Source organism: Eurosta solidaginis, chromosome 2 (genome assembly GCF_040869045.1).
Source record: "Eurosta solidaginis isolate ZX-2024a chromosome 2, ASM4086904v1, whole genome shotgun sequence".
Lineage (NCBI taxonomy): Eukaryota > Metazoa > Arthropoda > Insecta > Diptera > Tephritidae > Eurosta > Eurosta solidaginis.
The window spans coordinates 194,454,599-194,470,763 of record NC_090320.1 but is presented as its reverse complement, the minus strand read 5'-3'; the positions used below and the strand labels follow the sequence as shown (position 1 = coordinate 194,470,763).

General features: G+C 36.8%; 1 protein-coding gene across 1 annotated transcript; it reads left to right on the top strand.

Moving 5' to 3' along the window:
* Positions 1-8,742: 8,742 nt before the first annotated feature.
* On the top strand, positions 8,743-9,601 carry LOC137242523 (uncharacterized). Its single transcript, XM_067769801.1, has one exon. It carries the CDS (start codon positions 8,931-8,933, stop codon positions 9,444-9,446), a length of 516 nt encoding a protein of 171 aa, XP_067625902.1. The 5' UTR covers positions 8,743-8,930; the 3' UTR covers positions 9,447-9,601.
* The last annotated feature ends 6,564 nt before the right edge of the window (positions 9,602-16,165 follow it).

Below are 16,165 nucleotides of genomic sequence, written 5' to 3'. Positions count from 1 at the left end.
ATAAAGGCCATTTTTCCATTATTCAATATTGGGGTTATTTGTTCAACAGCTTATGCGGCAGTTACCCACCGACGTGTGCCGTACGTAAGGACGTTTGTCGTACGAAGCACGTTTGACCGAACTCTCAAGCCCGTAGGAATCAATGTGTGCGTCTGTGTACATGTACATAACATATTTGTGTGTGTATTGTTTACAGATAAGCACTGTTGCCATTGACCATTTTGCATGTATGCTTATGGAAACATCAACTTTTTCCAATTTAATTTTTGATATTGTAAAAGGCCGGAATACTATTAAATAAGTATAAATAGATTAAATATTTATAATCAGCACTTTTACATAATTATTTCGAATTATTTTCTCAATTTTTCAAACTTTAATTAGGCGTTTTTGCATACAATTGCAAACGGTCAAAAATTAGCGCACAAAAGTTTACTAGGCAACTCTGTCTAGTGAGAGAGCGATCAGCTGACACGTTGTTACGGAAAAAATCAAAATTGTTTTGATTTCTACGTTCCGGGATACGTACGTACGGGCGTTGCACGTCGGTGAGTTTTCGTTTATATTGCACACTCATAAGATAGGTCGTGTCAGCTGACACGTTTTTTCTACGTACGTTCGTGAGTAACCACGGCTTTAGTGATTCGAACGTTAGCAGAAGATTGCAAATAAGGGGGATTGCAGTAAATTCGTTACAATATGATCAAGAATATTTTTTTGTATTACGTTATAATAAAAAAAACAAAACTTTTTCAGGCATTGTTTGTCAATCCCAAAGGAGGAGCGACCAAGCACGTTCATTGATGCATTTAATAATTGTTCCGTGTCTTTTTTCCCTACGGTACATCGATATATAAAAATTGCTGCGACGCTTCCAGTTTCCGTTGCTCCTAGCGAACGCTCTTTCTCTTCCCTTCGAAGGTTAAAAACTTATCTAAGAAATACGATGGGCCAGGAGAGGATGAATGGACTGGCTCTACTCAACATCCACTCTACTATTGAAGTAACTCATGAAGAAATCCTAAACAAAATGGCAAAACAAACAAGAAAAATAAATATTGTTTTGTAGAAAGAAAAATTTCAAATAAATAAAAGTATAAATATCTAATATGTAAAAATAAAAATATGTGTGTATTTACAGGTAATTATTATTTACTGACACTTTGGCCAAAACATACTAGACTCAAATTGTTTATAAACAAGTAAGAACGGGACTGTCTTCGGCTGTGCCGAAGACTTCATACCTTCCATGAATGGGGCTGAACAATAATCTTATCCCGTTCGTAATCTCCGAATAATCGGATGTATAAGATAAGAAATATATAGTGAACAGATCTGCATACCTTAACGATTTTTAAGATAAATATAAAATAAAAAACAGTAGGTACTTTGTGTGAGGATGCAAAGTTTCTGGTTTTTTGTGGTCTGCGTGTAAAAACTATGACTACGAATCACGTATTTCAACAAGTTATGACGTAAACGTAACTATTTGATGAAACTTGATGAATTTTGAAGCTTCTAGCCGTAAAAAGGGGGCAAAAATTAGAGTTTATATGGGGCATATAATATATATACCACCGATCTCTATGATTTTTTCAGACAACAATATATGCTATATACGTAAGCATATGGTGAAATTTGAAGCGTCTAGCTATTAAAAAGGGGCAGAAATTGCGCAAAGTTTCTTAACTGAACAATCGGTTGTATGAGATATATACTATATATACCATCGATCTCAATGATTTTTTCAGACAACAATATATGCTATATACGTAAGTATTCGATGAAATTTGAAGCTTCTAGCTGTTGAAATGGGGCTAAAATTTGCCAAAAATATATATATATATACTATATATATATACTATATATACCACCATATATATACTATATATACCACCGATCTTTATGATTTTTTCAGACAACAATATATGCTATATACCTAAGCATTCGTTGAATTTTGAAGCCTCTAGCTCTTAAAATGGGACAGTAATTACCAAAAGTTCCTTATCTGAACAATCGGTTGTGGGGGATATATACTATATATACGACCGATCTCATCAATTTTTTCAGGCAACAATATGTGCAATTTACGAAAGTATATGGTGAAGTTTGAAGCTTCAATCTGTTAAATTGGGTAAGATATTACAAAAATCCTCTTTTTCTGAAAAATCGGTTGTATGGAGGATATATGCTATAGTGGTCCGAACCGGTCGGTTCCGACAAATGTCTAATCGGACACCCAAATACACCCGCTCACCAAATTTTATCAAGATATCTCAAAAATTGAGGGACTAGTTTGCATACAAACAGACAGACGGACATGGCTAAATCAACTCAGCTCTTCAACCTGATTATTTCGGTATACTTAATGGTGGGTCTATCTATTTTCCTTTAAGGACTTACAATTTTCGGTTTCGTGACGAAATTAATATACCATTTCATTTTCATGAAAGGTATAAAAGGAATTATGTAGGATTGTGATTATTGTTATCATTAACTCTTTTTTTTTAAATGGACTTAAACCACTTTCAAAATAAACGACTCAAATCGTCTTCGGCACTCGTCTTCGCTTTTCTCTCGAACAATCCCACAGCCTCCTCAACTGATGTTGTCATGGGCAATGCTGCTGTACCACCGTGAGAGGACTATAATTTTCAATTGCCTACTCAGTTCAAAAGAGTGTAGCGTAGAATAGTACCGCTAGGTATGTCCTTGGCTTTACGGAAGATGATATTAAAATATGGATGGGTGTTTTCCAGATTTCATATCATTCAATGTTCGTGACACGCACAGGCAGGATATAGAAGAAGAAATATACAGCTCTCGACATTGTATTGTATTTATTTAAAATCAATTTTTTACAATTCGTTTACAATGGAAACTGTTCCCGCGAAGCTTGGCGCTTATCTGCGGTTATTCAGATATAATAACAAAAAATCTTAAAATTAATACATTGAGTCTTAAGACTAAATTCACAAATTATATAGATATGTCTAGACATTAGTTAAAGGAAGAATATATAAGAGTTGGTAGTGTAGGAAGAAGGGAAAGAGTGGGAAGAAAGATACAGAATTTATGTATGTGCTTGGAAAATCATTATATTATGCTCTTAATAAACTTTACCAAAACTGACTTCCTGGCAGGAGTATTAGGCAAGTTAGTGAGATTGACCGGAAGGTTATTTAAAATTGTAGGGAATTGTACTGTAAGAGTTCTTTTTGTGTAGTTGTTCGAGAATTTTGGGATTCTCAACCTGTTTTCGTTACGCTTACGGGTACCAATGTGATGATCAATGGGTATTCGCCACTTACCTTCATCGTAAAATTCATTTAGAACTGTAACTGTATATATAGATTTTACATTTAGTATACCGAGCTCTTTGTTGAGGGATATTGTCGAATCAGGTATCTTTTTCTTTCTGCCTTTGGTCTTATACCGTCTATACCGGGTCCTTTTTTGCCATCTAATTTTTGTATGATATCCAGGACTTCCTCCTCGCTTATTTCGTCTAAATAAATTGAATTCGATATACTGCATTCTGGTGCAATTAAAGTCTTTATGTCACAATTGTGGACTGCTTGTTTAATGCCGTTATCAAAAGTTATAATAAAGGTATCACAGATACTTTTGAAATCCCCACCTATAAAATTCCTAGACAACATTTCGTCAGTGCTAATGGGTTTTCTTCCTATTAATTCATTAATCACCTGCCATGTTTTACGGATATCATATCTACAGGCTGCGAATTTTTCTCGATAGTATTCGTTTTTTCTTTTATTAATTGTTTTATTTACGTGATTTCTAAATTTTTTGTATTGCATTTCTATGTTCCTATCATATGGGTTAGCCTTCCATTTTTTGTATAGACTATCCCGCTTCTTACACAGACGTATAATTTCGCTCGTTAGCCAATCATTTGCTTTTCGAGATTTCTTTGTATGTTTGACCAAAGCATTCTCATAGATACATCCAAAGGTAGAAAGTATCTTTTCATACATAGCGCTAACGTTTGTACATTCTAGTACTTCGTTCCAATTAACCTCACGCAGTTGATCAGCGACTTTTTTGTCACTTAATGATAAGGAGAACCTACTTGTGCTCTTACTAACTCTATCGCGTTCACCAAAAGAGACACCAAGTAAAAGGGAGTAATGGTCAGAAATATTGGTCTCTATTATGGCGGAGTGTAATTTTGCATCTTTGCTTTTGATAAAAATGTGGTCAATGCATGTGGCGCTTTTTCTCTTCACATCTACTCTTGTATAATCTTTAATAATATTTTCAAATCCATACGAAGATAACATGTCTAGGTAAAGCATAGCTTGCCTATTGTTGGTATCAAATATATTGATGTTTATGTCACCAATAACTATTGCGCATTCTTCATCATCCGCATTCTTCAGTGTGCTCTCTAGCTCTCTGACAAACTCACGGGTGCTATTGAGTGGGGGTCGGTATATGGCGTATAGTTTGCATTTGAGTTCAGTGTTGTTGTTAGGTATGATATCAATTACTATGGTTTCGTAAGAAATAGTTTTTGAAGGGGTATATTTATAGGACAGGCGATCTCTAATAAATACAACTACACCACCTCCTTTACTTCGTTCTCTGTTGACGAACTCTGCGACAAAGCCAGCGATAGAAAATATATTTTGTTCTCCTTCTACTATATTGGTTTCAACTAAGATTATTATATCAATATTATTTATGATTTAATCTATTTCTGTTATAAAGCTGTTAAAATTTGTTTTTAGCGAACGTATATTTAGGAAGACGTAGTTTATGGTAAAGTTTTTTATATTTATCGCATTGATGTCTCTAAAGCTTGTATATTTGTTATAGGTTATAGTGTTCATTAATAGAGAAAAATATGGAAAGTAAAAAGTTTCGATATATAACGAGAAGGGAGAAATGGGCGTAAAAAGTACTTAATACTAATTTATGAGATCGATGTCTGATTCGGAATAAATATATATAAAATCATTGTTTTCCCCCTTTTTGGCTAGCACCTTGCCCTCCTTAACCCAAACGAATTTCCAGCCGCACGCCTTTGCCTTATTTTTGGCGGCCCACAATAGGTAACGATTGTATGCGGTGAGTTGATCATTCACATGCACATATTTACCAGCTCCATTGCCATTGCCTAGTACAGCACCTGCACTCAGCTTTTTACCCTTCGTTTTCTTTATGAATTCCCTTTTCTTTGTTTTACGGCAAAACTTAACAACTATATTACCCTGCTTCCTCTTTTCCCTGTAGACGTCGTCTATATCACTCTCCTCAATGTTTACATCGGCAATCGCTGCTATCCGCTCTACAATTGCGCTCAAATTTTCGTCGTCTCTTTTATCAATGTTTCTTATAACGACGTTACGTATAAGTGATCGCTGCTGCTGTGCACTCTCATTATGCTCTAATCTAGAAATTATTAAAGTTTGTTCATCGCACTTTTCACGAAGGTCAGCAACCTGGCTCTTCAACTCTGCTATTTTTTTTCAAACTGGAATGTAGTTTTTGCAAATTCCTGTCTAAAGTCTTCCTGCGATTTTTCAAATTTAGCAGATAGATCTGATATAAGACGCATTATTTCCTTACTGTCAGCTTTGAGTTCGCTGACATCAGATTGCACAGTATGGACGTCAACGTCGCTGCTTGTACCTTGTCCGGCCTTATCCTTCTTAAAACTAGGAGTAGGCGGTAATGATGATGATGCTGTTCCCTTACCTTTTTGAGGCACTTGCTTCGTTTCTGACTTGGCAGATTGCCTGCACCTGTGGCATCTCCAGGCGCGACGGCGCTCAGCGTTCATCCCAGCATGTGTGTTGCTAGATATTGTAGTGCAACTGGAGAAATGATATGCGTTTTTACAAGTGGTGCAGGTGGCGTAGTCTCCATCGGTCGGCAAGGGTTGCTTACACTCATCACACGCGATTGTTGTTGTGTTCAAAACTTCCATAATTTCACTTTTTAACTATTGTTTAATTGCTTATTTCGTTTATTATTATAATTTTTTTATTTTTATTTTTTTCTCGTTTGCTTGCTTGTTGAGTTTACACAAGTAGCCACAGCAAATCGCGAGCACGTCCGCACAGCAGCTTGCTTAAGCTTAGAGTCATTTGCCTCGTACGTAGTATTTGTCTCATTGCTAAATTGTTTGAAGAAAATACTAGTTTCATACGGATTACAAATTTTTTCCGCTGGGTAGGTAATTTTCGAATGCGTAGGTGATAATGAATACTTTAGTATTTACTTTAGTTGATCAATGACTGGAATCAATTTATATTTCTGGGAATTACCGTCAAGTGCGTTTTTGACTAAGATTTTTATGGTTTAGTATAATTTAATTTTTGTTTAGATCTTCAAGTTTGCTAAGCTTATGAATTTTTGTTTGGTAAACAAATAATTACAGAAATGCTACATACAAGTTATTATTTCTGCTGCCCTAGGGTACGTCTTATTTTACAACTTTTTTACTTACTTAATTGGCGCTTAACCGATTAAACGATCATGGCCGCCCAACAAGGCTTCTTCGCTGGGTAAACTGGTGCCAATTGGTCACACCAAGTGAAATTAAATCGTTTACACCTGGTCTTTCCAGCGATTAAAAATACTTTCTGGACTATTTTGACGTCTGCGTAAAGCTCGTACATCTCATCAATGAATCTTCTTTGGAATTCGCCATCACCAACGCGTAGAGGTCCGTAAATCTTTCGAAGAACTTTTCTCTCGAACACTCCCAGAGGCGCTTCATCTGATCTTGTCATGTTCCATGCTTCTTCGCCATATAGCAGCAGGGGTACGATAAGTGACTAATAGAATATAATTTTCGTTTGCCGAGAGAGAACTTTGCTTTTCAATTGCCTACCTGTCCAATGTAGCATTTATTGGTAAGCGTGATGCTTTGCTAGATTTCAGAGCTGATGTTGCTGTTTGTGTTAATGATAGTTCCCAAATAAACTGTTACTATTTTGAAATTATGGCTCTGAACATTGGTATGGTTGCCAAAGCGCATATGAGCTGACACTTTGCTTGATGAATTAGGTACTTCGTCCCTATTCACCATTCCAGTTTGGAGTGCGCAAATCTTATGGCGCGCATGTTTAGGCCGATGATATCAATATCGTCAGCATACGCAAATAATTGCATGCTTTTATAGAACACTGTTCTACAGCGGTCAAGTTCTGCAGCTTGAAATATTTTCTCCAGCATCGAATTAATAAAAATCGCAGGATACGCGTTTCGTTTCAACGGCTGGGTGAGGTCTTTCCCTATTGTGATTGAGTTGACGGTGTTACCCAGTGTAATTTATCACAGCCGTGTATCTTTTGCGGGGAAACCAAATTTAGACAAAGCAGCAGCTCCCTTTCTTGTGGACTGGGCAAAGAACACTTAGATTCCAATCGTCGTGCGGTACATCGCCGTCTCCATTGAGGAGAGCATAGAGCTGTGCCCTACATAATCTAAGTACTCCCTGGACATTGGTTACACGGTCGCCATTTTCGTTCTTACAAGATTTTGCCCCGGACTTGAAACCTTTCCTCTGTAGCCGATTTTTTTGGTAACATTTTTGGGCGTTATGCCTGGTGGATAGCAGCTCAAGTCCGTCGCACTCACTCCTTTATTCCCCTGCTTTTTTCTTCCTGAGAGGGCGCCTCTCTTCCCTTTTCAACTCGCGATATCTTTCACGAACTCTTCTTTTTGCGCTTTTAACGTAGCCCTGTAGGCAACATCTATTATCGCGGTTGCAGCGTAGCATTCTTCATCGTACCAGTGGTTTTTCGGAGTCGCCGGTAGCCTATTTTTTTTTTCGGCAGCAACACGAAGTGCTTTGGAGATATGCTCCCACCGCTCCTGCATTGCTTCAGGTTGACTTGTGCTCTTAGAGAGCAAGTGTGAGAATAGATTTTTTCGACCTTTTATTATGTTTTTATTCCTGGGTTTTAGCTGAGCAGAGGCGTATTTTCGCAGCGACGAGATAATGATCCCAGTCGATACTACGTCCAGGTCCATCTAAAACACTGGATGGATCACAACTTGATCGAGCTTATTACGTGGCATTCGATCGGGTTACAGCCATATAGCTTGATGTATATGTTCGAGCGCCGGCAAAGTCTATCAGCAGTAGTTCAAAGATCTTCTTAGCCCACCTTCGCATTAAAGTCGCCAAGCACGAATTTTATACTATGGCGGGACAGACTTATATGTGCGTTCTAAGCGTTCAGTTTAGCAGATACTGCAGGTTCAATACTTTGCTTAATACAAGTTTATTCAAGCTTAACAGCAAAACTTGTTTTCGCCAACATTGAGTGTTAATCTTTTCTCATAAGCATCATCTATGGCTTTATGTTTTGCGAAATTCTTTAAAATATAATATTATTACTTTAGACTTTCTTTAGGAAGTTTCTACGATCTAACGATAAATTTAAAGAGGATTTTCGCATAGCAGCTGAGCATTACGTGTTCTCCATAAAAATAAGACTCACCCTAGAGTTCGCTATAAAATATTTATCAGTTTTGTGTCTCGCATAGCCGTAATCCCGCCGTCATAGCTTTTAGATATTTTTTGGCGTTTTGATAAGCATTTGTCGATTATTTGGAAGATACACAATGATCGACAGAAAGAAGTATAGCATATTTTAGTCCAACATTACGAACGCTTTAGCGAGTGTTCTCTTCTTTGTTTGTACACACGTGCGTTTAAGCGTTTAAGCAAGTCATTCAGGGCCAGTTACGGCTTGGCCGTCTCAGATAAAGATTGGTTTTTCGCAGCTTTTATATTATCACTTCTATTTTGTTTTGAGTATAAATAATTTTTGTAAAATACCGTTTCGTCATTAAGTTAAATTTTGAGGAATTCGACGGACGCACATTTGCTGCTCACGATATCAATCGCTTAGTTTATTAGTTTACAATACAAAAATTATAACAAAATGAAAGTTTGGTTTGTTGTGGCGATGATGATTACAGCAATTTCCGCGTTGCCGCAATTCGGTTTTGGTGGACCAAGCATTTATGGTGGTGGACCAGGCATTTATGGTGGCGGACCTGGTTTTGGTGGTGGGGGATTCGGACGTCCTGGTTTTGGTGGCGGTCCAGGCTTTGGTGGCCCTGGATTTAGTGGTGGTGGAGGAGGCTTTGGACGTCCTGGCTTTGGTAGCGGTCCAGGTTTTGGTGGCCCTGGATTTGGTGGTGGTGGCTTTGGCCGTCCCGGGTTTGGTGGCGGTTCAGGTTTTGGCAGCCCTGGATTTGTTGGTGGTAGTGGAGGCTTTGAACGTCCTGGATTTGTTGGTCAAGGATTTGGAGGTCCAGGCGGTCGTGGTGGTGGTGATGGTGCTTCTTCTGCCTCAGCATCTTCAAGCGCTAACTCTGCAGGTGGTCTTGGGGGCGATGCTTCATCGTCTGCATCTTCTTCTGCCTCAACATCAGGTGACGATCGTTTCGGCTAAATGACGCCGTAGGTATAGGGAGTTCACTTAAAGATTAGTTTTAATTAATTTATACATAATGTTGAGAATGTTGTTGAAAATATTTGTGGATTTATATTTTTATGTAAAATAAGTATGAACTTAAGTTAGCAAATAAAATAACGTTTTTTATGTAATTTTGACGCTTGTCATCTATCAACCAGTCAAACTCATGTTGTAGCCGTGCTTGGTCCCATCCAATAGGTGTGATCACTCATATCTTGCCCTCAATTCCTCTAGAGGGGGTCCATGGAAATTTGCAGTTTCAACGGACTCGGATCAAAGATACTCAACATTGCAATTGAAAAAATGGTTGCCGTCGCGTGGGGACACATTACCTTCGGGACATGCATTGCGTATGTCGGGGCTGATTTTGAATTTGTCAGAGTTGAACTTATTACAGTATCCATATGGAAGTTGTGCCACAGTGACACGCGCCTCGTTGGGGAGATTGTTTTCCTCAACGTCAAGTTTTGGGTATTTGTGATTGAGAACGGAGTTCGCCGCGCATTAATTGGCATAGTGAGTTGCCGACTCTTTGTTGATGTCTTGAGGGCCTTTTCATGCTTTTTTCGTTCATTTGTACGTATGTATCAATTATTTTGTGCCGGATTTTATCATTGTGCTTTGAGAGATCACTCATAATGTCCCTGGGATAAGGGGCTTCTTCAATCAGATGTCTAGTGGGATGCCCATTTTTCTGGATATTCAACAGAAACTGTTGTTTCACTTTGATGGTAAATATTTTCACCTCGCTGTGTAAATGGTATTCTGGTGGCGCTTTCCACGACTCTATGTACCGGAGCGACACGGGATTTTTCCCGACCAAGGATTTTCATTGGAGTATTACCCCACCGTATTATCTAATTCATCATAAGTGGTAAATGGCTGCCAACATTAAGCACTCTGATGGAGTAAGAGCCGCGGAATGAATGTGCCTAGGCATCTGAAGTAGTATCTGTCAACGGGGAAAACGCAGATCGGTAGTATCTATTAGGGGAATATTGAATCAGTGACGAAAGCAGCAAATAATGCAGGAAGCGTGCTTAAACTTAATCCAAAAGTGATCTTCGGTGCAAACAGACATTGTAATAAGGGGCATTTACCCTCTTTTTTACTGTGTTCGTCACCAATTCGTTTACCGGCTTCTCTCTTTTCCCATAAATCTCACTCCTTGAAGACAACGGATCAATATCTCGGGAACCATACTCTAAATGTTAAACAATCATTTTAATCATCAGCGTCACGCTCTGGGCAATGGAAAAAATCCATTGTCCATCACCATTTGCCGCGTATTTATCGATCCCACTTTATTTAAAATCGAAGTTATGCAAATAGTTTTTTGCCAGGTTTTCCAATAGTTAATCAAGCTAAGCTTTAACTAAGTTCCCTTAATCTCCTGGAAAAGTTTTTCAGTCACAGTTTAGGCCGCTTTTCAGGTGAGCTTTTTTGTACGTCTACATTGTTTTTTTATTATTTAGATAATTTAAAGATGCGGCAATAGCTGGATTTTGTTTACCCAATAAACATAGACAAAAAATACAAGGCCGATGTGTTGGCAAAGGAGGGTGCACCACTCACTGAAACGACAATCGACGTCCCAATTGGTAAGGGTGAAATAAAAAGAAGACAGGAGTTGCATATGAGCCATCAAGTAGGAAAGGCGTAGACAAAAGCGCGGGGCTGCATAATTTCTAAGATCATGTGCAAATTTCTACGAATCCTACGATACTAAACTCACTAAGGGGCTCATATCTCTGAAGAGATAAAACTTAAGGCTCCCGATGGGCATACTAACTGCACACTGCCTTCTGGCGCCACATGCTCGTCAGTAACTGTAGCTGTAAGAAGTGTGAACCATAGGAAGGAACGGTTGACCACGTTCTGTGTTCGTGCCCTGTGCTCGACAGGTGAAGGCTCCAGCTGTTAGGGGCGGTAGAGTTGCCAGATCTTGAGGCAGCAATTAAGCTACATAGGTCCTAGAAAACTTCTGGTATTTACCAAGAGGATGGAGTTAATCTATAATATAAGTCCTGACACTGATTGGGGTTCTTCCGTTTGGTCGTCAAACAAATTATGGCAACATTATGGAGATATTCAGTGTATGTAAGGCCTTTATATACACCATTACTGACAAGCTTAATATTTTTTACGTCACCAAATGTTTTCTACACACTACAACTAGAGACTCTTAAATAACGAGGCTTGATCTTTATTATATTTTGCTTAAAGCAGAATCTCTAAATTTATTCTGATGTTTTTTTTTTTGATGATTTTGCGAAAGCCGGTTTCATTTCAATAAAAAAAAATCATACAGAAGTTCTTTAAATCGCTAATAAAAAGATATTTGCTTGTTTTTACAGATTTATAGACCAGTATGACAGGAATTTTTTTTTTTTTTTTTATCATTGATTTAATACGTTGAGCTCATAACAAAATTTACAACAAAAATCTATACATTATTAAGCACAATAAAGTTTGATTGTAGAACAAGTGATGAAGGATAAAGGGGATTTCAATAAAAACTTTTTTTTAGATTACCATTAGCTAAAAGCGCACTAGAATGGAATTTTTTTTATTTTATGAACAACCCTGTGATTACAGTTTTTGTTTATTTTTGCGCTAGATAATATCTACGAGGAGGCTTTTCTTCGAGGAGTATCCTAATTATGTCAGACAGCCTTGCATGTTTTGCAGTCCTACAACTACTTCTAAGCTAGTGGATGAATGCGCTAGAGTCCTTAATGAACTGGAAGCCAACTAAAAGGTTTTGTTAGGATGTAATGTGTCGCTCTTGTGAGCTGTAGGATAAAACGCCGGTTCACATTCTCTGATAAAGCGTCGCTCTGGTAAGGCAGAGACTGCGTGGCGTAACTATTAATCTCTTCATGATATGAAGAAAAAAGCCTGAAGAGGTACTTAAATTCATTAAAAGCCCCAAATACTGCAACGAGCTCTAAAGGAAAGCACAATAGATTTAATAAAATTTGCGGTGCCTCGAGGCCTAACAATAACAAAAACATGCAGTCAAAGGATTTCACACTGGAAAAGTATTGAGCGGGGAAAAAATCAATCATTTCAACTATTTAAATCAAATACAAGAAAATTATAAACACTAAAAGAATGTATAGAAAGAAAAACCCTAAAAAATAACAAAATAAAAAAAAAAAACATATTATCATATTGATATAATAGTAACAGCGGAAGTATTAAAAACAAATACTGTAAAACTCCGAACAAATGTTACTAAGCTTTTAAAAGCGCGCCTAAAAATCATATCCACACTATTAGGAATAAACTACATACAGAGTGTATGTGCCTACATGTTGATCAAAAGGAATAGAAACAAAAAGGCAACTCTTAGAGACCAATTATACAGCGAACAACGGGACATTCATATGGCTTATCAGCTAAAGGCATCTGCCTTTGCACTGATATTAATGTTAGAGATTCGAGTTCAACGCTCAGCTCCCGAAAAGCTAGCTGATGAAGAAGTGAAATTCAGAAACATGTCCTAGTAACCATCGCCGTTTGCAAACTTTCAATTTTTCTCTAATATCAATAATAAAAAAAAAAGTTATTCAATCTAAGAAGTTGAAGTAGATAAATAAAATTAAAAAGATGAAGCAGAAGCTGCCACTTAATTAGGGGGACTTGAAGAAACCAAGGCACGGATTGGAGACCGTAAGTAAATACACGTATCTAAACAAATACTCAATGAGAAATTTTGAAATATATGTAAACAAAACTTTAGAAAGAGTTGGTAGGAGCTTTAGTACAGGATTAAGTTCAGACAGACTTCGAGACTTTCAATGCTTCCTAATCTTAAAAAAAATTATTTCCTGAAACCAGCCGTAAATAATTCAGGGATAACGGTATCTAAGTTCGGGTGTAGCCGAAGATTAAATATCAGCCGAAAGTATCTATAGCATGGTTCATTAAAATTCAGTTTTCGACACAAAGTAATATCAAAAGTGGGTGTGACTAAATATATATACTTGTGGCTCTTATTTGAATATATCCTCCGCAAATGCTTTAGAAAGCAGCATTGGTATAAAAAAATTTTTGTCGCAAAATACTGCAATGAGCTCAAAAGGAAAGCACAATAGATTTAATAAAATTTGCGGTGCCTCGAGGCCTAACAATAACAAAAACATGCAGTCAAAGGATTTCACACTCGAAAAGTATTGAGCGGGGAAAAAATCAATCATTTCAAATATTTAAATCAAATACAAGAAAATTATAAACACTAAAAGAATGTATAGAAAGAAAAAACCTAACAAATAACAAAATAAAAAAAAAAAACATATTATCATATTGATATAATAGTAACAGCGGAAGTATTAAAAACAAATACTGTAAAAATCCGAACAAATGTTACTAAGCTTTCAAAAGCGCGCCTAAAAATCATATCCACACTATTAGGAATAAACTACATACAGAGTGTATGTGCCTACATGTTGATCAAAAGGAATAGAAACAAAAAGGCAACTCTTAGAGACCAATTATACAGCGAACAACGGGACATTCATATGGCTTAGCAGCTAAAGGCATCTGCCTTTGCACTGATATTAATGTTAGAGATTCGAGTTCAACGCTCAGCTCCCGAAAAGCTAGCTGATGAAGAAGTGAAATTCCGAAACATGTCCTAGTAACCATCGCCGTTTGCAAACTTTCAATTTTTCTCTAATATCAATAATAAAAAAAAAGTTATTCAATCTAATAAAATTAAAAAGATGAAGCAGAAGCTGCCACTTAATTAGGGGGACTTGAAGAAACCAAGGCACGGATTGGAGACCGTAAGTAAATACACGTATCTAAACAAATACTCAATGAGAAATTTTGAAATATATGTAAACAAAACTTTAGAAAGACTTGGTAGGAGCTTTAGTACAGGATTAAGTTCAGACAGACTTCGAGGCTTTCAATGCTTTCTAATCTTAAAAAAAAATTATTTCCTGAAACCAGCCGTAAATAATTCAGGGATAACGGTATCTAAGTTCGGGTGTAGCCGAAGATTAAATATCAGCCGAAAGTATCTATAGCATGGTTCATTAAAATTCAGTTTTCGACACAAAGTAATATCAAAAGTGGGTGTGACTAAATATATATACTTGTGGCTCTTATTTGAATATATCCTCCGCAAATACTTTAGAAAGCAGCATTGGTATAAAAAAATTTTTTTCGCAAATATAAAGTCTATTACATTCGATTAAGACCTGTTTAAAAACTTTTATACAAAATTCGCCTGTGCTCTTTATTGATTTCGTTCTTGTTTTTGTACTAATTTTAGAATCTCTTCTTATCTGTATCAGAAGTGGGCGGTTCCACGCCCTTTTTTGAAAATTAAAACAACTTAAATTATTGGTTGGTTTTCAACCTAGACGTGAAATTCGGTTATTGTATCTTCATTATTTACTGAATAGTCATGTTTTCCAAAATCTTATATACATTAGAAGTGGGCGTGGTTATCGTTCACTTTCGCTCATAATAAACAATATGGGATATGAGTGCCAAAAAATTAAAAATTTATTCAAGTGCATTGTTCACAGACAACGCCGCGGATGTATGGACATGACTAAATAAATTTCGTTAATTGGTTAAAAGTATATCTCCCCATATTGGCATGGTTTCATTCCAGGACGTTCGACAGTTACCAATCTTGCTATTTTTTCAAATTATTTTAACTCGGCTTTCACAGATGGCTGTTAAGTTGACATATCTAAAGCTTTTGATAGAGTATCTCACAGAGCTCTATTGGCAAAATTACAAAAATTGGGTTTCCATTCCACATTTTTGCAGTGGATATATTCCCATTTATCTAACAGAGTAAATTTTGTTGTCATTGATAATGTAAGATCATCACCATACGTAGCAACCTCAGGTGTGCCTCAGGGAAGTATCCTAGGTCCTCTTCTTTTTATTCTTTTTATAAATGACGTGAGTGTTTGTTTCAAGCAATGCAGTTATCTCCTCTACGCTGATGGCTTAAAAATCTTTTTCAAAATTAAGAATGAGTCCGATGTTCACACTCTTCAATCAGAGTTAAATAATTTTAATGGCTGGTGCTGTAAAAACATGCTTGCACTTAATGCCAACAAGTGTTACTGCGTAACGTGATATGCCTTTAGTTAGTGTGAACAAAATCCGAGATCTGGGTATTGTATTCGATTCATCGTTTACATTTACTGAGCATCTAAATTTTATAATCCCTAAGGCACATTCCCTATTGGCCTTTATTAAGAGAAATGGATCTGAGTTTAAGGACCCATATACTAAAAAGCTATTGTACAATGCCTTTGTACAATCTAGGCTTGAATATGGTTCCATAATATGGAGTCCCTTTTATGAGGTACATAAGAAAAGGATTGAACGTGTACAAAAAATATTTATGAAATACTATTTATCTGATATAATATTTGATTTGCCCCTCCCCTCATATATCTCAAGGTGTAGGCTAATAAATCTGCTTACGTTAGAGAGTAGAAGGGTTATCTCATCGATAATATTTATCTACGACATTATTAATGGCAATATCGATTGTCCCATGCTTTTGGAGACTTTGAACTTTTACGTTCCATCACGGAATTTGCAGCAACATAACATGTTTTTTATTGATCAGTTTAAGTTTATTTATGCTCTAAATGGGCCGATCACGCGCGCTCTAATTGCCATCAACTCATTAAACACCTCACATAAAC

Coding starts and splice junctions, on each gene's coding strand:
- LOC137242523 (XM_067769801.1), top strand. CDS start 8,931: ATGAAAGTTTGGTTTGTTGTGGCGATGATGATTACAGCAATTTCCGCG.